This window comes from Stegostoma tigrinum, chromosome 27 (assembly GCF_030684315.1).
Source record: "Stegostoma tigrinum isolate sSteTig4 chromosome 27, sSteTig4.hap1, whole genome shotgun sequence".
Taxonomy (NCBI): domain Eukaryota; kingdom Metazoa; phylum Chordata; class Chondrichthyes; order Orectolobiformes; family Stegostomatidae; genus Stegostoma; species Stegostoma tigrinum.
The window spans coordinates 41,767,088-41,790,666 of record NC_081380.1 but is presented as its reverse complement, the minus strand read 5'-3'; the positions used below and the strand labels follow the sequence as shown (position 1 = coordinate 41,790,666).

The following is a 23,579-nucleotide window of genomic DNA, read 5'->3' as shown; positions in this document are numbered from 1 at the left end:
GCTTCAATATCACCCACTGAAGATATTTCTGGCAAACATACAGTTTTCAGATTCAAACCCATTTTCCTGAATAAACGCAAAATTAATTTTAGTAACATGTGCAAAAACCAGGTATTTTAAATTGTTCATATTGATTACATGTAAATGTCAATCCCCTGTTTATAACTCACCAAATGTTATGTAATTGGAAAGGAGATCCAGTCCAGATTCATTTCTACGGATGTTGTCAATTCCACATGTCACTGATGGCCCTTGGTCTCCTGCATGAGTGGTGCAGTTCACCCCCAAATCAGCACACGATACCGTGTTACTTCTTGCCTCAGACATCTGGCTTTTGACTTCAGACATTTTGCTCCTGACCTCAGCCATTTGGGCCTTCAATCTCTTCAGAACACCGGAATTAGGAGGCGATCGGCGCACAGTCTGCTGTCTCCGCTGCTCACGATCTTTCCGACATTGAGCTAGTATGTAAAAGAGGGAGTGAAATTTTTTTTAAAATAAATTGGGTAGGTGGGTGGGGGGAATGGTGTTTTGTAAATATCTTTTGGATGTATTAATGTAACTGTTCAACTGTATGCGAATAAAACAGTAGTTGGTTTTGGGGTCCAAAGCTGTGACATTTACCACCAGAAAGGCCAGGGAAGCAGGTGCCTTGGAACACCATCACTTGCGGGTTCCTGTCCAAGTCACACTCACGTTTACTTGTAACTATAATCGCCGTTTCTTCACTGTTTTATTTAAAATGTATGCTTAAATAGAGAAAATCTGTAGAAAGCTGCAGCACAAAAGACTAACACGCAGTTGTTGGTAAAGTGTTGAAAAAGATTATGAGAGATAGGATTTATAATCATCTAGAAAAGAATAAATTGATTAGGGATAGTCAGCACAGTTTTGTGAAGGGTAGGTCGTGCCTCACAAACCTTATTGAGTTCTTTGAGGTGACCAAACAGGTAGATGAGAGTAAACCGGTTGATGTGGCGTACATGGATTTCAGCAAGGCGTTCGATAAGGTTCCCCACAGTAGGCTATTGTACAAAATGCGGAGGAATGGGATTGTGGGAGATATAGCAGTTTGGATCAGAAATTGGCTTGCTGAAAGAAGACAGAGGGTGGTGGTTGATGGGAAACGTTCATCCTGGAGACCAGTTACTGGTGGTGTACCGCAAGGGTCGGTGTTGGGTCCACTGCTGTTTGTCATTTTTATAAATGACCCGGATGAGGGCGTAGAAGGATGGGTTAGTAAATTTGCAGACGACACTAAGGTCGGTGGAGTTGTGGACAGTGAAGAAGGATGTTGTAGGTTACAGAGAGACATAGATAAGCTGCAGAGCTGGGCTGAGAGGTCGCAAATGGGGTTTAATGCAGACAAGTGTGAGGTGATGCATTTTGGTAGGAGTAACCAGAATGAAAAGTACTGGGCTAATGGTAAGATTCTTGGTAGTGTAGATGAGCAGAGAGATCTCGGTGTCCATGTACACAGATCCCTGAAAGTTGCCACCCAGGTTGACAGGGCTGTTAAGAAGGCATACAGTGTTTTAACTTTTATTAATAGAGGGATCGAGTTCCGGAACCAAGAGGTTATGCTGCAGCTGTGCAAAACTCTGGTGCGGCCGCACTCGGAGTATTGTGTACAGTTCTGGTCACCGCATTATGCGAAGGATGTGGAAGCTTTGGAAAGGGTGCAGAGGAGATTTACTAGGATGTTGCCTGGTATGGAGGGAAGGTCTTACGAGGAAAGGCTGAGGGACTTGAGGCTGTTTTCCTTAGAAGGTTGAGAGGTGACTTAATTGAGACATATAAGATATTCAGAGGGTTAGATAGGGAGAGCCTATTTCCTAGGATGGTGATGGCGAGCACGAGGGGGCATAGCTTTAAATTGAGGGGTGAAAGATATAGGACAGATGTCAGAGGTAGTTTCTTTACTCAGAGAGTAGTAAGGGAATGGAACGCTTTGCCTGCAACGGTAGTAGATTCGCCAACTTTAAGTACACTTAAGTCTTCATTGGACAAGCATATGGACGTACATGGAATAGTTTAGGTTAGATGGGCTTCAGATTGGTATGACAGGTTGGCACAACGTCAAAAGGCCGCAGGGCCTGTACTGTGCGGTAATGTTCTATGTTCTATGTTCTTCAATGCAGCTGGAAATCACGAAGGATCCTATGAAATCAAATCAGAATGGAATGCTGGCCCTTATTTCAAGGGGTTTGGAGTATTAAAAATAGGGAAGTTTTACTGCAACTGTACATGGTGCTGGTGAGACCACATCTGGAGTACTGAGTGCAGTTCTGGTCCCTTTATCTAAGGCAAAGATATTTCATTGGAGGCAGTTCAGAGAAGGTTCACTAGGATGGTCGCCAGTATGGAGGGATTGTCTCATGAACATAGGTTAAACAGGGACTCTTCTCACAAGAGTTTAGAAGAATGAGAGGTGATCTCATTGAAACATGTAGGATTTTTACAGGGCTAAACAGGGTAAATGCTAAAAGGATGTTTTCCCTCATGGGCAAGTCTAGGACTAGAGGACATAGTCTCAGAATAAAAGGGATGCCAACTTAGGACAGAGATGAGCAGTAATTTCTTCTCAAAGGGTTGAGCATCTTTAGAATCTTTGTCACAGAGAGCTATGGGAGCAGGGTTCTTGTGTACATTTAAGACCAAGATAGTTAGGTTTTTGATCAGTAGGCTAATCAAGGGTTATGGGGAAAATGCAGGGAAGTGGACACGAGGAAGTCGGATCAGTCATGATCCTACTGAATGATGGAGCAGGCCTGTGGAGCTGAACAACCTACATCTGTTTCTATTTCTGCTCTCAAAATCCTGGAACTTCGATACAGCACTGTGCCTACACTACATGGACTGCAGCAGATTAAAGTGGCACTCATCAGCGCCATCTCTCAAAGACAATTAGGAATGGGCAACAAAACTTCAACCTAGCCAACATCATTGACATTCCCTGAAATAAATAAACAAAATGAAAAATGTTCTGAAGTTAATTTGGGAGTTGGTGGTGATTAATTCATTTCCAAAAAAGAGTCCTCCAACTAAAGCAGAAATGGAGACCCACTGTATTGAAGCATGCTACTTCCATTAGAATCCTTTCAGCTAAGATGACATTCAAGTTACCTTTTTTTTTCTATCCTTGATCTAAAAGGTGCACCTCCTGTCACACTACTGGGCAATATGGTTCAGAAACTTGTTGGATCAACTCATGACAATATAAAAGTGTTTTTAGAAATGATGAAGGGAGATTAGAAAATGGTCAGTTTGAATACTCTAATTGGCAATCTTCAGCTCATTGTCCCAGTGTTGGTTCAGAGAAAGTTAGAATCCAAAGTATCAAAGGAGAACTCTCTGATATGGAGTTTATAATCCACGCATACATAACTGTGAGGAATGCTTGTCAAGGCAATGGGTCCTTTTAGAAGAGGTTTTACCAAATGAATGTCTTTGAGATTTTGAATGAATTTGATAGTAGAAGCGTTTTCACTTACGGAAGGGGTGTAAAACAGAGTTCATAAATATAAGATAATCCTTAATTTAGCCAATAGGGAATTTGGGAGAGTCTGAAATGTGAAACTTACTCCTTCAAAGAATAGTTGAAATGAATAGCAAAGATGCATGTTAGGGAAAGATAGGCAAGTACATGAGAAAGAAAGGAATAGAGGAATAAACATTGTGAGGTGTGACCAGTTATGTTGAACAGCCTCTTACTGTGCTGCAACATTTCACAAACAACAGGTCCCTGATTTATGAACATCCGATTTATGAATTTTAAATTCATAGTGAGGTGTAATTTTAAAGACCTGGCATACAAACATCTCCTGCATTTACGAGCAGCCGCTTTAAATTGTCCTGCATTATGTTTTGACTTGCGCACAAATCGCCTTGCGAATGGACTCCAGAACAGAACCCGTTTGTATCCAAGGGACTACCTGTAATGCTTCTTACCATAGAGAGTCCAACCTATTTCAGGAGCATGGGCGAAATATTCTCTTTAAAAAGCAAAAGAACTGTGGATGTTGCAAATCAGGAACAAAAACACGTGGTCGGTGGAAAAGCTCAGCAGGTCTGGCAGCATCTGTGAAGAAAAATCAGAATTAATGTTTTGGGGCCCAGTGACCCTTCCTCAGAACTCTGAGGTTAGCTGTGATTTTAAATTATAGATGCTGCCAGATTTGTTGAAATTTTCCAACAACTTCCGATTTTGGTCCTAAAATATTCTCTTTGCCTGGCCCCATTGATGAAGGGAGATCCAAAGAGATGCTAACACTCATGAAAGAATATTGTACCATCAGCACCATGGACTCCATGCAGCCAGATGGAATACTATGCTCAAATCAGAGAGGGAACGGTTGGTACAGAAGAGCTACTGGAAGAACAGCATGCACTAACCTACAGTTTACAATTCCATGTTCCAAGTTGCCATGTAATCTCCCAAGTACAAAGCAATACATGTACTTCAAAGACAAAGGCCCTGTAAGAACGACCAGATTTTACCAACATTGCCAAACCTTCAGGAAATTTAAATTGCATCAATGATGCATTTTTTATACAATAACTGAGACTCCATTTCTCAACTGCTACGTTAGATGTCAAGAACTTTGGAAGATTTGGCTTTGTGCTAAATACTGCAGCAGTCAACCAATACCACAGCAGCAAGTTTTTTTTAAAATAAACCTTCTGAGGGTGTTGAGGAGAAGTTCTCCATGAAGTTTAAGTAGCTGATCTCCTCAGTTATGGGCTTGAGGTGGGACCATGTTTTGGAATTACGAAAAATTACTCTGAATTTACAGCACAGACACAGATGGTTCAACAAGTGCATTCTATGTTAATACTACATACAAACCTTCTCCCTCCCAACTTCTCACCATCCCATCAGCAACAAGTTCCATTTCTTTCTCCTGTATGAATTTATCCATATGAATTGCTGCTCCAAATTCTGACGGAAAGAAGGACCTCCTAAATTTCCCAACTGGATTTATTGTTGACTATCTTGTATTTATGGCTCCTAATTTTGGAGTTTTAGCCAAGATGTCTTAAATATTGCATAGATTGCATTACATTACAATTATAGACTGTGCATGATACCTGCAGAGTGCAGGAGGGAAGCTGGTGGGCGTGGTTGAAGGCCCCACAAGTTTTCCATGCAGCTCCGGTCTTTCAGGTCCAACAGCTGTATGAGAATGACTGGGTCAATGTCAAGCAGACTGCTGCTGGCTGCAGATGACAGACTGCCCATGCCCCGTCTTGAGGACCTACTCCGGTTGCTCAGCCCTCCTGTGGCAAAGGAAATCAAGAAGTATAAATATGACAAAAATATGCAAGGAACAAAATGAAGAGAATCTATTGAGAAAAATAGTCCAAAAGGATCTGCTCGGTAAAAAACAAATGTAACCTTCTGAAAGGAAACCATAATAGCATTAGTTACTGCTTCTAACTTCCAGCAAACAGGATAAATTCAAGCTGTCAAAGCTATCCAAGCAATATGATAATTTATCCACAACACCAAGAATTTGTTACATGTATAACGCTTCACGACATTAAAATGAATAGCTACATGTAAATAGACTGACGATAAAGTCTTTAGAACAGGAATATGGTTGTTGGGACAAAATTCATATTTGGACATTCCCACTTGTATTCCTTTCTTACCCGTTTCTGTACTAAAGAGCTCAGTCATTTCCAAGCCCCTTTTCTGAAAAGGACCAGCACCCAAAGTCCAAGCTTCTGACCGAAGCTGATGAACTTGCTTTGCATTTGCACCATTTTTACCTTTTATTTCAGCATTTTCAACTTGCGTAGATCTTTCGTCTCTATTCCAAGAATAGCAACGATGATGTCATTATACCACTGGTGGACTGACTAAGGTTACCAGTAGCATTTTTTTGAAGAGACAAATTTCCTTTGGATCATTTTTTATTTATCTCTGACAAGACATTCAATGATGGACTGTTACCTCCAACGCTATGTTGCGGAAAATTGTACAAGTCTCTGCCTAAAGTATCACCAATAACTACAACAGTGGCACGGATAGCCAAATTAAACAAAAAAGAATCACTGCATGGCAAGTCGTATTTGCATAGCCAGCTAAAATTTGTAGGAATGCTAAAAAGGTCAAAATGATAAATATGGACACAAGTAAGAGGTTTTTAGCAAGAAGACTTCCTTCTTATTCAGGAGTTCTGTCTTTTTTGGCTCTCATCCTTTCAGAATTCAACTGAAGCGTATGGAAGAGGCCAAGTCACAGCGTTTAAACTCAGCAAATTGGATGCTCCCACAGAAGGAGAAAATGAAGGAGCTGTCAATCCGACACAGATTTAACCCAGGCTTAACCGTTTTGAGAATCAATCATACAGAGATACAGAATGGGGATCTAATTTCCCAACTGCAAGAGAAGACAACTGCAGTGTGTTAAATGAGTACTTTGTGCTTACTCTTCCCAATAGAGGAAGATGAGAAGGAGGAGGATAAAATTCCTGGGTCACTGGAAATTTTTTTTTGATAGGGAATTTCAGAACAAAGTGGGAATAAACATAAAATTTGAGCTAGCCCATTCAAGGGTGATGTCAAGAAACACCTCTCCTCCCAAATGGGTAATTTTGCTCTCCCCTGCAAAATAACAGTTACGATTAAGAGGGGGTCAACAGAGAAGTTCAGTACCGGAGATTGATAACATTTTCCACAAAGAAGGGTATCAAGGCCAAAAGAACCTAGGCAGACAAATAACTTCAGGCATGATTTAACCAAATTGCTGAACAAGTTCAATAGCTGAATGGTTCACTCTGTTCCTGTGAAATGTGCAACTAATTCATCTCAAATATAAATCTTGATGAAAAATAATTGATGTTTCATTCCTGACTGATTATTTTTCATCTGGACAAGAACTTTAAAATATGAGCATGGGGAATGATAATGAATCAAAAATGGCAAGAAAAAAATTGCGCCCCATCTCCAACCAAGATGCGAGATATTTCACATATCCTCAATTATAGTCTTACCAGAAGCTCCAGCTGAATCGTCCAACTCTCCTTCCTCCAGGTCCATATTGTTGCTGTATTCAACATCGTTCTCTCCAGACCTGAAAAAGTACAGCTTAAAAAGTTAATTCAGCTGTGATAAATATTGGAAACATTTTTGCTTTTACTTGAGCTTAATTCAAGACAGGAACACAGAACTTAAAAACGGGAACAGGCCATTTAACAATCATGCCCATTCCACCCTTCAATATAAAAAAAAAACAGGTGATGTGGTTATAATGTAAGCTCCACTTTCTTGTCTGGCCCCAACGTCCAAAACCCTAGTCTCGCCAGTCTACCAAAAATCTGTCCAACCAGCTTTGAACAAATTCAATAACTCAGTCTTCTTTGTTTACGGGGCAAGAGAATTCCACAAGCTATGACCATCAGAAAGAAAATTTCTCTTCATCTCCATCTTAAAAGTGAGACCTCTTAGTCTTATGTAGTGGCTCCTAATTCTAATCTCAACTCCCTACACTTCAAAAACTGGAAGGGGACCAAGACACAGCTGGGGCCAAAGTGTGTAAAAATTTCCTCAGAAGTCATCTTTGCAAAATTTCAAGTTCACGTTCTTAAGAAATGTTTACATTAGTAAGCATCATGTGAACCAATTATTTATGTAATGTCAGCATTTTGACAGTGGCTATGTTTGGAATCTTCTCCCTAGCTCTTAGATCAAACAAAACTAAAGTGATTTTAGAAAAATTTATTCTTGCCAAGGAGGAAGACTTATCTGGCCACCTCCTGCTACAATAAACTGGTCACCAGAATGCATAGAGTGTTTGAGCAAAGTTTCCCATCATTCATTTCCCTTTGAAGTAACTCAACAGTAGCACATCAGAGATCAAGAATGTAGCGTGGAATCACTCTTTGATGTCCTAGTGGAAAATTCTCTCAAGCCTGCTCAAACAGACTGTTTCAAGCAGACTGCAAACTCGTGAGCCATGGTGGCCGTCAAGCATTTTGTCCAAGTGCCACAAAAGGTGTGTCTTTGTAGGGGACAAATGGCATCGAAGGGTCCAAATCTCTCCATTAGTGCCAGTGCATTTTAAATTAGGAGCACAAACTCTGGTCAAAAGCAAGTTAGAATGAACTTGTGCAACACATTAGTTCATTCCCAGTTAGAACACGGTACCTAATTCTAGGTATTACACTCAGAAACAAATTCAAGAGGATAACAAGGAGATTTACTAGAATGGTTCCAGGAAGAAAGAATTTATAGTTACAGGTTGTTCTCCCATAACACAATAGTTGCATTCTTGTTGGACCTCATGCTATACAAAAACACCATACTTGTACAGCAGAAAATTTGCGTTACCCAAACAGCGTCCACTATTTAGCAATTGCATTACAGCCAATTTACGTTAACAAAGCACACGTTATAGCAGAACTACTTATATGTGGATGCTGCCAAAGCTGCTCTCATGAGAGCAAAGGGAAAGTCTGATAAGTGATTATGCCACATTTGACTGAGCACGGAATCGGGGGCTCTAGCAAAACTGCAATCTATGGGAATCAACAGGAGAACTCTCTGCTGGTTGGAGTCATTCTTGGCACAAAGACTGTGGCAGTTGGAAGTCAGTCATCACAGCTTCAGGACATCTCTGCAGGAGTTCTTCAGTGCAGTGTCCCAGGCCCAACCAATTTCAGCTGCTTCATCAAGGACCTTTCTTCCATTATAAAGATCATTGTGCCAATGATGGCACAATATTCTGCACCATTCACGACTCCTCAGATACTGAAGCATTCATGTCTACATGCAGCAAAACCTGGAAAATATCTAGACTTGGGCTGACAAGTGGCAAGTAACATTCGCATCACACAAGTGGCAGGCAATGACCATCTCTAACAAGAAAGCATATAACTATCATCTCATGACATTCAATGGCATTAGAATCAGATTCCTCCACTACCATACTAGGCACTACCACTGAGCAGAAACTGAATTTAACTGATGACACAAATCATATAGTCATTGTGGCTAGAAAAGTAGGTCAGAGTCTAGGAATCATGCAGCAAGAAGCCCATCTCCTGCCTCCCAAAACCTGTCTGCCATCTACAAGGCATAAGTTAGGAGTGAGATGGAATACTCTCCAGTTACCTGAATGAGTGCAACTCTGATAACACACAAGAATTTTGATGCCATCCAGGACAAAGCAGCCCACTTGCTTGACACCACATCCTCTCCCTCCAACATCAATGCTCAGTAGCAGTGGTTTGTCCGATCAACAAGATGCCAAAGCTCCTTAGGCATCACCTTCTAAACTCACGATCATTTAAAAAGACAAAGGACAGCAAATACATGGGAACAATGCCACTTGCAAGTTCCCGTCTGAGCCACTAACCCAGACGTGGAAATAGTGCACTGCTCCTTTGGAGTTACTGGGTCAAAATCCAGAAGCTCCATCTCTATTAACATTGTAGCAGTTCACCACCACTTTCTCATGGGCAACTAGGGATAGGCAATAGATGCCACTACAGACAGCGAAGCCAACATCCTGTGAGTAAATTTGAAAAAAACATCGTGCAGGTTTACATTGCAAATAAGGAGAAAATATTTCCATGGCTGAAGAGTCAATAACCACAACCATCGGGTAAAAGAGCACAAAGGCAACATGAGGAACTAGCAGATGAGCTGCTGCCATCAAGTTGAATCAATTCATCGCCCACAGTGAGGCATTCTATGTCCAAATCACCATCAGAAAGATCATGCTAAACAAAAGAGAAATGTTACATTAAATAAAAGCACTGAGAAAAGAAATTAACATTTCAACTACCAAATGTTTCACTAACTGTAGGGGCACAACTTACATTTTGAAATGAGGGGTAAAAACCTTTCATTTACGCAATGACTGGTTAGGAATTGGAATGCACCAATAGGATGTTGGAAACTGGCTCAATAGCAAACTTTGAAAAGGAATTGAATAAATTCCGAGGGAGAAAAAAATTGCAGGAATACAAAGGAGAGCGCAGTGGAAAGGAACCAATAGAATTTCTGTGTGTTACAGCTAATGATACCTGTAGAATCAAAGTGTCCTTTACTTAAACTATGATTTTTTTTTAAAAAATGTACATTGAGCATAAATAGCGTTGATAGATAGAAAACAGACCAGTGAGAGATTGTGTTACAATACTAACATAGTCTCCTCATCAATGTCATTTTCCTCTGTATTACTGGTTGCTGTGGAACTAGCAGATGAGCTGCTGCCGTCAAGTTGGATCAATTCATCGTCCACAGTGAGGCATTCTATGTCCAAATCACCATCGGAAAGATCATGCTAAACAAAGAGAAACATTACATTAAATAAAAGCACTCAGAAAAGAAATTAACATTTCAACTACCAAATGTTTCACTAACTGTAGGGGCACAACTTACATTTTTAAATGTGCACAGTAATGAAAAGGATATTCACAATCTTTCATCAGAAAAAGTGTCTTGCGGCATGCAGTATACATAGATGAATTCCATTGAGGTGAGGTGTCTGTGCAAGACATTCTCCTAAAATAACCCCTTTGGTAGTCAGTCCCTGATCACCCACAATCACAAGGTGTGGAACTAAGTGGGTTTTTTTAAGCAGAAGTAAAAGCAAAGCTTAAAGAATTTGAGAACAGACGTGACTGTTACACATGATTAACTGAACTACTACAATGTTTTGATCCACTTGACACTTCAAACTCAAGGGGTTTTCATTATTTTGAAGGGTAAAGCGCCTCGAAAGTAAATCTACTCATGTTCTGTTATAATCATTTTAACCAAATATCCCATCACATACCAAAAGCCCCCTCTCACTAAAAACAGTTAACACTCAGTTTTCTTCCAGCCAATTCCCCCATACAATCCCTCCTTCCGTCAATCTGGATCTATGACAAAGTCCTGGGAAACATGGACCACCTTCCATGTCTTGGAAGACAGTCACAGAACCAAAATTCATCATCACCTCCAAGTTGGCAAGTCCACTTCAGCCAAATGAGAAATAGGATATTTGAAGACCACAATCTCAAACCTAAGACTAAGGTCCTGGTTTACTGGCAGCAATGACATCGTGTTCCTTCATGCCTTGAGACTTGGACAACTTACAAATGGGACCCTCAAGGCTTTGCAGAAGTACCACCAGCAGCACCATCACAAACCTCCCCCTCCCAAATTCCAGTGGCAAGAAAGGCAGTCCAACAGCAGTATGCTCTCCAAACCAACATGCAGGTGGGATATGACGTTCACATTTCCAAGACCAAAACCCCAAAGTAACTGTTCTAGTGTGAATTCTATCATGGCAAAAACACAGGGCAAATGATTCAGTGATGTCCTTAAAGTAGCTCTAAAAGAGGTCAAACATCCCCATCAATAACAACAAGTTTGGGGCTATTGAATTAGGGGGTTAATTCAGGAAAGTATCAAAGAAAAGATTTCAAGAACAACACACAGGCATAGTTGAGGTGTCTGCAAGGTAAAATGAAGCACTAAAAGACCTGCCGATCCAACCATCCAAGCAACATTTGCCCCACATGTGGCAGAGCCTGCAGGTCATGAAATGGATTCAGTCAATCATCTCCAAATTTAATGCACCAGAGTAGAAGTATGTCACTATCCAACCAACGCTCTGCCTAAAAAGAGCTACCTCAGCTGTGCACATTTCATCTATTTAAAAATAATATAAATGATTATTTGCCATACAATTTAAAAAACAGTAGGAAAATATATGGGCCATATCCCAATGTCCTAAAAATGTGCAGAAATGTAGAATTGGCAAGTTATGTAATAGATGCAGCACAAATGACTGAGCCAATCACACTTATTCATGTGGAAGCTAATGGCAGGTAATATTTGAGATTTTTAGGATTTTGAAGAGATCACAATACGCTTTTTTGAAGTTCTGTTCAAAGTTTTACAAAACATAAAAGATTGAAAGATTATACATAAAAGGGTTTTTAAAACATAAAAGAAAAGTAGAACAAGGCTGTACTTGTAATAAAACCAATTACATTGGAATCATCCTGCACTGTCTTGTCCTCTTCATCCTCCTCTTTCGCCTGGTTGATAGCCAATACTGAACATGCTCCCTCTGCTGGTAGATCTTCATTATGAACAAGCTTTTTTGTCCTTGTGTCTGAGCAATCACTGGTTTGTGGACTCAAGCGTGTATCAGGTGGCGACAAACTTTGTGCTGTCCTGTTACGTGAAAGTTCAATGGCCAATCGCTAAAGAGTTTAGGGTATGGATGGGGAAAAAGACAGACAGAAGACATGTTTTTAAAGACCAAAATTTTCCAAAGCAAAGAGTAAATTAACCGGCACTTTCCTTTCTCAATTAAATACACAAATGTCATCTAGGGATAAGAGGAACTGCAGATGCTGGAGAATGTGAGATAACAAGGGTTAGCCTTTAGGGTCTAGGCCCAAAACGTCAGCTTTTTGCTCCGAAGATGCTGCTTGGCCTGCTGTGTTCATTTAGGGGATGGTTTTTTTCAAATATTATTTATTAACATTTTTATTTCACAAATAGATATACCAAAAGAACATTAAAAGGAACATGACAATTCATATACTTAGAAAACAAAAACAAAGAACTGTGGGTGGTGAAAAACAAACAAAACAGAAACTGCTGGAACCCCCCACCCCAATTCTAACACCCTGCATTTCCCACGTCTATCCACCTAGCCCACACATCCCTGGACACTATGAGCAATTTAACAAGGCTAGTCCACACCAGTTGCACATCTTTGGACCATGGGAGAAAACTGGAACACCCAGAGGAAACCCACGCAGACATGCAAGGAATGTGTTTGTGGAGTTTGCACACAGTCACCAGAGGGTGGAACTGAACCCTGGAGTTATGAAGCAGAAGTGCTAACCACTGAGCCACCATGCCATCCCTGTGCTGGTTCTGGCAAAATCTGTGGAAAGAAAGCTCAGTTAATGTTTCACGTCCGGTGACCGTTTTTCAGAACTCTGGAGATGACAGATGCTGCAGGCTTGCTGAGTTTTTCCAGCAACTTCTGTTATCGTACTTGTATAGAAAGCTTGAATTCTAATGAAGATAATGAAGTCATGTCATTCACTCCTCAACGATATCTGTTGAGGAACTAGGTCACTTATATCACCATCATAAAACAAAGGTTATTACTTTAATCTCCATAAAAAGCAGATTTGATATTCAAACACACCTGGATTCTATCAATCCAAGTGTTTTATTACTTTTATTAAGAAGATCAATAAGGGGCTCCTACCTAACGGATGCTAATCTATGATCAAATTCGATTAAATATCATGATGGAAAATGGGTTCTCTCAAAGCTAGTACAAAGTTTGTAGTAAGAAACTGTCCTCTGCAGCCCAGGAGAAAATACCAAGCATTTAACAATAAAGTCTTTTTATCATTGATGTTCTTTTGAATACCAGCAATAATTGAGGTCAAAATTATCAAGTATTGCTGTGTTTAAACACACTCAAAAACTTACACACAACATATTTTGATTTTTTAAGAAGGGCAATTTCATCTTATGTAAGATTTTCTTTACAACACACCGAACACTAAACCAAAACAGGGCAAGAAAGTACTTAAATCTGGCATGTAGTGGAGTTGGCTCCCTTCATCCAGCATAGATCGGCAGAAATGACTTAATCTGAGAAAAGCTTCATGTAGAAAACGGCTGGAGTTTAATCAATCATTTCAAGTCTACAAGATAGGCCACAATAACTTCCTGTTTTTGCAGTGTAAAATGGGCAATGCCAAAATTTTCAACATAATCCAGAGGCAAGGGTTGCTCACACACTGCCAAAACTGCAACACTTTCTTTCTTGCCATTTTCAGATGCTGTTTCTAATGTAAATAATCCTAATCTACTCAACCTCTCTTCATAGCTAGTGCCCTCAATACCAGGCAACAACCTGGTGAACCTCCTCTGCACCCTCTCCAAAGTATCCACATCCTTTTGGTAACGTGGCAACCAGAACTGTATGTAGTATTCCAAATGTGGTCAAACCAAAGTCCGATACAACTGTAATATGACCTGCCAACTCTTGTACTCAATACCCCATCCGATGAATGAAAGCATCCCGTAGGCCTTCTTGACCACTCTATCGACCTGCGTTGCCACTCTCAGGGTACAATGGACCTGAACACCCAGATCTAACTGTGCATCAATTTTCGCCAGGGCTTTTCCATTTACCGTATACCATTGCTCTTGGATTGGATCTTCCAAAATGCATCACTTTGCATTTGCCTGGATTGAACTCCGCCTGCCATTTCTCCACCCAACTCTCCAATTTATCTGTATTCTGCTGCATTCTCCGACACTCCCCTTCACCACCTGCCACTCCAATCTTAGTGTCATCTGCAAACTTGCTAATCAGACCATCTATACCTTCCTCCATGATTAGATAATCTCCTACAGACCAGTGCCAGTATCCTCCACAGTTAACAGGGCAGACTCAAATACGATAAGAACTGTATTCAGATATCCTGCATAATTTTCCTCCATTTTCAGTGGCATAGCGAAGTCCTAAAAAGGTCTGACATATTAGATCATTCAGATGTGTTCAGACACCAATTCTAAATTGGACCTGTATTACCATTCCTTCACTGTGGCTGGGTCATAATCCTGGAAGGTCCTCTCTGACAGTACAGTGTGAATACCTACATCAAATGGACGATGGCAGTTAAAGACAACAGCTCACCTCCACCTTCTCAAAGTAATGAATGATGGGCACGGTCTTGACAGCGATGCTCATATCTGTGAAAGCCACAGGACATCGCATGAGTTCCTCAGCGTAGTATCTTACACCAAACCATCTTCAGCTGCTTCAATGACCTACTCTACCTCACAATTGGGGATGTCCGCTTATGATTATGAAATGTTTAGCATTAGATGCTCCTTAGATACTGTAGCAATTCATATTCAAAATACAGCAAGACCAGGACAAAATCCAGGCTGGGGTTGATCACACCTCACAAGTGCCAGGCAATGATAATTGCCAGTAAGAGAGAATACAATCACTCCTCTTGACTTTTAATTGTCATCATTGATTCCACCACTATTAACATCTTGGGGTTTCCCATTGATCAGAAATTAAATTAGACTAGCCACATAAATACTTCGGCTATAAGAGCTGGTCATGGGTTAGGAACCCTGCAGTGACTAATTCACTTGAATCTCTATTCTCCATCATGCCCAAGTCAGAAGTGTGATAGAATTTTCTCCACTTGCCTTAACCACTGAAGCCCAACACTCAAGACACTCAACAGCAACGAGCACAAAGCAGCTCATCTAATAGCTACAAGTTTCAATCCCTCCCAGACTGATGCAGTGTACACCATCTACAAGCTCTACTGCAGCACAAACTTTTAATAGCACCTTCCAAACCCAGGACCTACACCTAGAAAAAGTGCCTGCCTGCAAGTTCCCGTCTAAATCACACATCATCCTTGCTTGGAACAACATTATTGCCCCTTTACTGTTCCTGGGTCAAAATCCTGTAAGGTTTTCTATAATGGCATTATAGCTATACCTGCATAGAGAGTGCAGTGATTCAAGAAGGCAGCTTGCCACCACCTTCTTAGAGACAACCTGGAACAGGCAAAAAAATAATGCTGGCCAGCAACATATTAATCCCATGAAAAAATGTAAAAATCCTATATGTACCAAAGCAACCAGTCAGGGTACATTAGAGGTACAAGCTTTAAGATACAGCAAGAAGCAACAGCACTTCAGAAACTGAATGATACAATAGATTAACTAAGACTAAAAAGTGGGAAAATAAAATTCAATGGTAAGAGGATACTATCAAAAATAAGCTGCAGAAATAATGGTATACTGTAGCTCAAAGATTCCCAAAGTCTGATGGGTCACAAAGCAGTACCACAGAAAGGCAAATATAAGTTCACAGCAACAAATACCTTGAAGCATTCCTGATCTCAATTATTCTAACTAGTAGATATGAAACTGCAGATTAGGCACTTATTGATAGGTAGGAAAACATAGCATAATATGGACAAACCATTCTTCATTTCCTTGCAACCAGTTACAAAACAACAGAAGGAACTTAAGCATAGGCTAGATGCTTCAGGTTCCACCACACCTCACCACCTCCCTCAACACAGAGTAGAGGGATTAAAGATTGAAGCCAGTGAAAAAGTGAAACAAACTAGTTATTTTGATTGGCATGGTACTGTCCAAACTGTTCACTTGTATAAGTGATCGTTTTGTCCAAACTAAACAGCAGCGAAACATAAGAGGGCAGAAAAGATCAGTGGATTTGGTGAAGATCGGAAAGGAGATGAGGACAGGAATGGTGGGAGAATGGAGGGTAGAAAGAGGACAACTTCAATTCTCACTATTCGATGGATCAATTGATATCTCTCTTGCACTGATAAAAAGGGTTTCTGGTTACGCTGTCAAATTTATTAAAAACCTAACATTGTAATCTGAGAAATTAGGATAGAAACATGCAAGTCACCTAAAATTTTCTCACTACCAGCTGAGGCACTAGCTTGTTGACTTTAAAATGGTTTCATGCTTCCACTATAAATCATGGAGACCGGAGTTTCTAAATGGTCTGTTAACTATACCAGTATAATGTGGTGCAAAATCAGGGGTTAAATTCTTTGCTGTTTGGAGTTACCTTATAATTCAAAGCAACATTTTGGATAGTGGCAGCCAGCAAAGGATGCTGTAGCCCCTCAAAAAGATGTTGTCAGGCAGCAGCTACAACACAGCTTAAACAGGTAGTCTGGAACCTGAGGAATAAAGTCTTCAAGGTGCAGACTCTGGTAGCATTGACATAGGCTACATTCTAAGGCTCAGGAAAGGGGTGAAAAGGGTCGAGGAAAGGAAAGTGGAATGTGCAGGTGGTAGGAGGTAAACAACATTTTTCTTGTACAATAAAATCAAACTAAAAACCAAAAAACAAATTATTTTATGGACTAATGTAGAAATTTAACAATGGGAAGTACTTCAATTTACAGGGCATAATGTTTCAGTTTTTTTTCCCCAATAAGGAAGGTTCTATGGAACTTAACTCATGAGTCAATATCAAATGACACGTGTTCCTATAGAGTCACAGTTGTGATTTTGAGGAATACAGACACACCTTTAAGACGGAACTGCTGGCATTTTTTTTCCTCTACTTTTCTTCCAGCTTATCAAATTGTTCTTTCCCTCTTTCCATTTCTCTTTCTGTACCCAAGTTCATGTCAACTTTACCAACTCAGAGTTATAGTTCCTTCTCATTCCTCAACTGTTAATTCCATATTTCTTTAAATCAGATTGGTTATGATGTACAGCTGCTTGTCCTGTTCACTCTGGTGTCAGAGTCACTATTTGTCTCACTGTACCATTATTAGCTCATACATCCAGCAACATGGATGTGAGTTTGCTCACTGAGCTGGAAGGTTAGTTTTCAGACGTTTCGTCACCATTCTAGGTAACATCACCAGTGAGCCTCCGACGAAGCGCTGGTGTTATGTCCCGCTTTCTATTTATCTGGTTATTAGGAAACCTAACCAGATAAATAGAAAGCGGGACATAACACCAGCGCTTCGCCGGAGGCTCACTGATGGTGTTACCTAGAATGGTGACGAAACGTCTGAAAACTAACCTTCCAGCTCAGCGAGCAAACTCACATCCAGAACCTCAACCTGAGCTACAAATCTTCACAAAACTCGCTATCCAGCAACATGTCAGGTTGAATTATTTTAAAATCCAAGAATGCAAGACCAAATCTAACTAATGGCAGATACCATTATATATTGCCTCCTACAGCAAATTATGGCCCATCACTTCCATCCAGAAAAAAAATTAACTAACAGCTTTATTTCCTCCAGGTTGGAAAAAAAAACACAGCTGGTGCAAAATGTCAAAAGAAATTGAAATATAAAGCAAAACACACTACGAATAACACAAGTGTCATTTAAAATCCTCATAAAACCACTTTTGAACTCAATTTTTTTTAAACAAGGCTATTACATTAAATCTTCAGTAACTTTTCAAAAAAAAATTACTACAATGTCAAAAGAAACAAAGCACAGAAAAGGACAGATGAGAAAGCACTGCTACCAATATAATGATAGTTATTCTGTGCTACCATCATTGACTCAGGCAGCTGGCTATTAGAACATAGAACATAGAACATTACAGCACAGTACAGGCCCTTTGGCGCTCGATGTTGTGCCGACCTGTCATACCGATCTCAAGCCCATCTAACCTACACTATTCCATGTACGTCCGTATGCTTGTCCAATGACGACTTAAATGTACCTAAAGTTGGCGAATCTACTACCATTGCAGGCAAAGCGTTCCATTCCCTTACTACTCTCTGAAGAAAGAAACTACCTCTGACATCTGTCCTATATCTTTCACCCCTCAATTTAAAGCTATGCCCCCTCGTGCTCGCCATCACCAACCTAGGAAAAAGGCTCTCCCTATTCACCCTATCTAACCCACTGATTATTTTATATGTTTCAATTAAGTCACCTCTCAACCTTCTTCTCTCAAATGAAAACAGCCTCAAGTCCCTCAGCCTTTCCTCATAAGAACTTCCCTCCATACCAGGCAACGTCCTAGTAAGTCTCCTCTGCACCCTTTCCAAAGCTTCCACATCCTTCTTATAATGCGGTGAACAGAACTGTACGCAATTCTGCAAGTGCGGCCACACCAGAGTTTTGTACAGCTTCACCATAACCTCTTGGTTCCGGAACTCGATCCCTCTATTAATAAAAGCTAATACACTGTATGCCTTCTTAACAGCCCTGTCAACCTGGGTGGCAACTTTCAAGGATCTGTGTACATGGACACCGAGATCTCTCTGCTCATCTACACTGCCAAGAATCTTACCATTAGCCCTGTACTTTGCCTTCCGGTTACTCCTACCAAAGTGCATCACCTCACACTTGTCTGCATTAAACTCCATTTGCTACCTCTCAGCCCAGCTCTGCAGCTTATCCATGTCTCTCTGCAACCTACAGCATCCTTCATCACTGTCCACAACTCCACCGACCTTAGTGTTGTCTGCAAATTTACTAACCCATCCTTCTACGCCCTCATCCAGGTCATTTATAAAAATGACAAACAGCAGTGGACCCAATACCGACCCTTGCGGTACACCACTAGTAACTGGTCTCCAGGATGAACATTTTCCATCAACTACCACCCTCTGTCTTCTTTCAGCAAGCCAATTTCCAATCCAAACTGCTATATCTCCCACAGTTCCATTCCTCCGCATTCTGTACAATAGCCTATTGTGGGGAACCTTATCAAACGCCTTGCTGAAATCCATATACACCACATCAACCGGTTTACTCTCATCTACCTGTTTGGTCACCTTCTCAAAGAACTCAATAAGGTTTGTGAGGCACGACCTTCCCTTCACAAAACCATGCTGACTATCCCTAATCAATTTATTCTTTTCTAGATGATTATAAATCCTATCCCTTATAACCTTTTCCAACAATTTACCAACAACTGAGGTAAGGCTCACTGGTCTATAATTACCAGGGTTGTCTCTACTCCCCTTCTTGAACAGGGGAACCACATTTGCTATCCTCCAGTCATCTGGCACTATTCCTGTAGACAATGATGAGTTAAAGATCAATGCCGAAGGCTTGGCAATCTCCTCCCTGGCTTCCCAGAGGATCCGAGGATAAATCCCATCCGGCCCAGAGGACTCATCTATCTTCACCTTCTGAAGGATTTCTAATACCTATTCCTTGTGAACCTCAATCCCACCTAGTCTAGTAGCCTGTATCTCAGTATTCTCCTCGACAACATTGTCGTTTTCTAGAGTGAATACTGTTGAAAAATATTCATTTAGCGCTTGCCCTATCTCATCTGACTCCACACACAACTTACCACTACTATCCTTGATTGGGCCTAATCTTACTTCCGTCATTCTTTTATTTCTTAAATACCTATTGAAAGCCTTAGGGTTTACCCTGATCCTATCCGCCAACAACTTCTCATGTCTCCTCCTGGCTCTTCTGAGCTTTCTCTTTAGGTCTTTCCTGGCTACCTCGTAGCCCTCAAGTGCCCTAACTGAGCCTTCACATCTCATCCTAACATAAGCCTTCTTCTTCCTCTTGACCAGAGATTCTACCTCCTTCGTAAACCACGGCTCCCGCACTCTACAGCTTCCTCCCTGCCTGACAGGTACATATTTATCTAGGACACACAGGAGCTTTTCCTTGAATAAGCTCCACATTTTTAATGTGCCCATCCCCTGCAGTTTCCTTCCCCATTCTATGCTCCCTAAATCTTGCCTAATCTCATCGTAATTGCCTTTCCCCCAGCTATAACTCTTGCCCAGTGGTATACACCTATCCCTTTCCATCACTAAAGTAAACATAACAGAATTGTGATCGCTATCACCAAAGTGCTCACCTACTTCCAAATCTAACACCTGGCCGGGCTCATTACCCAGTACCAATTCTAATGTGGCTTCGCCCCTTGTTGGCCTATCTACATACTGTGTCAGGAAGCCCTCCAGCACACTCTGGATAAAAACTGACCCATCTATAGTACTCAAACTATAGTGTTCCCAGTCAAATATTTCCCATTCATGTATTTGTCCAAATGTCTTTTAAAGATTGGATCTGCATCCACCACTTCTGCCTGTTTACCTGTGATGCAAATTTCAAAAATTTACGCACCTGAACCCTGATGTCTCTGCTCTACAACACTACCCAGGGCCCTAGCATTAATACAATTAAGTGCTGCCTTTCTTTGTTTTACCAAAATGCAATACCTTACATTTATCCAATTTAAATTCCACTGCTACTCCTCAGCCCATTGACCTAATTAATCAGGATCTCTTTGTAATCTTAGACAACTTTCTTCACTGTTGACTATATCACCAATTTTGCTGTCGTCCCCGAACTTACTAACAAAGCCTCCTATATTCTCATCCAGATCATTAATATAAATGACAAAGGTGAAGCCAGTACCAATCCCTGTGGAACACTGCTGCTCATGGGCCTCCAGACTGAAAAACAACTCTCCACCACCTTCTGTTTGCTACCTAAAGCTAATTTTGTATCCACCTGGCAAATTCACCATGAAACCCATGTGATCTAACTTTACTAATTAGTTGACAATGTGGAACCTTATCAAAGGCTTTAATAAAGTCCAAGTAAACAACATCTACAACTCTGTCCTCAATCATTTTGGTTACTTCCTCAAAAAAACTCAAGCAAGTTTGTCAGACTAGTTTTCCCCTCGCACAAAACCATGGTGACTAACCTTAATCATTCTTTGCCTCTCCAAATGCATGTAAATTCTATCTTTCAGAATCAGCTCCAACAACTTCCCACACTGCTAATGTGAGAACCACAGGTGTATAGCTCCCAGGGTTGTCCTTACAGCCTTTCTTAAATAAAGGCACAACATCAGACACCCTCCAGTCGTACAGCACCTCACCCATAGTTATATAGGATTCAAATATTTCTGCTATAGCCCCCACTATTTTCTCCCTAACTTCTCAAGTACCCTGGGTCACAATTGATCAGGTCCTGGAAATTTATCCACCTTTATGTTTTCTAAGACTTCCAGCGCTTCCTCTTTTGTAATGTGAATTGTTTCAAAACATTGATATTTAATTTCCTGAGTTCTCCAGCCTTCATTTCTTTCTCCACAGTAAAAGCTGATGCATTAATATTTATTTAATATTTCTCCCATCTCCTGAAGTTCAACACAAAGATGGCCTCATTGATCTTTAAGAGGCCCTACTCTCTCTCTCTCTCTCTCTCTCTCTCTCTCTCTCTCTCTCTCGAGTTGAACGCTTCTGAGGGCCTTGAAAGTGGCTAAATCAGGAGGTGTACAATATATACAGGAATTTTTAAAAAGTGAGTCATCAAGGTTTGATATAATCAAAATGTAAATCTGTGCTGTTTAAATTAGTATTTGACTGAAGTATAAAAATGGATTATAGGCACTGACCTCTTTAAGATTGTTGACTTGCTGAATGTACCCTGTCTGAGCCACCTCAAGTTGGCTGATGTACCAATTTTGGTCACGACACTTCTGGAAGAATGTAGGAGCACGTACCTGGTACCTGCAACGTTGAGACAGACAAGAGTGATTAATAGAGACTAGCATTTCTAAAATTGGTGTGCTACCCAGATAAAATATTGATCAACAGGAATGGATTTCAGACATCTGGAGAAATCAGAGATATGAGGTCAATACAAAATGTTAAATAGAATCATACATCATGGAAACAGGTCCTTTGGTCCAACCAGCCCAGCTGAACATAAACCCAAACTTAACTAGTTCCACTTGCCTGCTCCTGTCCCATGTCCATCCAACACTTTCCTATTTGTGTACCTATCCAAATGTCTTTCAAAGGTTGAAATTGTATCCGCATCCACTTATTCCTCAGGACATTCATTCCACATGCAAACAACCCTCTGTGCAAAAAAATAAAGCCTCATGTTTTTTTTAAAATCTCTCCCCTCTCATCTTAAAAATGTTCCTCTGGTCGTGAAATTCCCCATTCTGGGGAAATAACAACTATCATTAACTGTATCTTTACCTCTTGTTATTTTAAAAACTTCTATCAGGTTGCCTCTCAAACTCCCACTCTTCAATGAAAAAATTCCCAACCTCTCCAGCCTTTCTTTATAACTCAAACCTTCCGTAACCATCAACATCTTGGTAAATATCTTCTGAAACCTCCCCAGTTTGATAATATCCTCCCTATAACTGGGTGATCAGAACTGGATACAGTATTGCAGAAGAGGCCTCACCAATGTCCTTCCCAACGCCTATACCCAAAGATCTGAGCAATGAAGGCAAGCATTCCAAATGCCTTTTTAATCACCCTATCTATGTGTGACACAAACTTCAAAGAATTATGTACCTGCACCCTTAGGTCCCTCCATTCTGCAACACTACTCAAGGCCCTACATTAACTGTATGAGCCCTACCCTTGTTTGTTGTACCAAAATGCATACCTCATATTTATCCAGATTGAATCCCATCTGCCATTTTTTCCGCCCATTGACCCATTTGATCAAGATTCCTTTGTAACCTGAGAAAATCTTCTTTGCTGTCTACTATGCCACCAAATTTGGCGTCATTTGCAAACTTACTAAAGATGCTTTCTATATTCGCATCCATTTACATAAATGGCAAACAAACGCGAACCCAGAAGCGATCCTGGTGAAACACTGCTGGTCACGGGCCTCCAGTCTGAAAAGGCAACCCTCCACCATTAGACTCTGTCTCCTGCCATTAAGTCAATTATGTATCCAATTGGCAAGCTCACCCTGAATCCCATATGACCTAACTTTACTAACTAGTCTACCATGTGGAACCTTGTCAAAAGCTTTACTAAAATCTAAATAAACAACATCTACTACTCTGCCATCAACAAGCACTTTGTTAACTTCCTCAAAAAACTCAAATCAAGTTTGTGAGACGAGTTTCCTCGCACAAAACCATGCCAGCTATCCCTAAGCTATTTTTGCCTCTCTAATGTCTACAAATCCTCCCTTTTATAATTATCTCCAACAATTTACCCACAACTGACGTCAGACTATCAAATGAAATCATAATTCAAATCGATATTCATA

The 23,579-nt window shown here is 40.6% G+C and overlaps 1 protein-coding gene across 9 annotated transcripts in view; it reads right to left on the bottom strand.

Annotated features, from left to right (window-relative positions):
• trim37 (tripartite motif containing 37) overlaps nucleotides 1-23,579 on the bottom strand; it is an 88,724-nt gene that overhangs the window by 20,533 nt on the left and 44,612 nt on the right. For all 9 annotated transcript variants that reach the window (XR_009447313.1, XR_009447314.1, XM_059655388.1 and 6 more), the window contains 6 exons: nucleotides 21,943-22,057; nucleotides 12,000-12,215; nucleotides 10,158-10,297; nucleotides 7,002-7,081; nucleotides 5,092-5,280; nucleotides 171-461 (listed from right to left, as the gene is read on the bottom strand). Coding sequence is in view for 7 of the 9 variants with exons in the window: in XM_059655388.1 (XP_059511371.1) it covers nucleotides 171-461; nucleotides 5,092-5,280; nucleotides 7,002-7,081; nucleotides 10,158-10,297; nucleotides 12,000-12,215; nucleotides 21,943-22,057 (1,031 nt within the window). In the remaining 2 variants the exon portion in view is untranslated. The remainder of the gene's footprint in view (nucleotides 1-170; nucleotides 462-5,091; nucleotides 5,281-7,001; nucleotides 7,082-10,157; nucleotides 10,298-11,999; nucleotides 12,216-21,942; nucleotides 22,058-23,579) is intronic.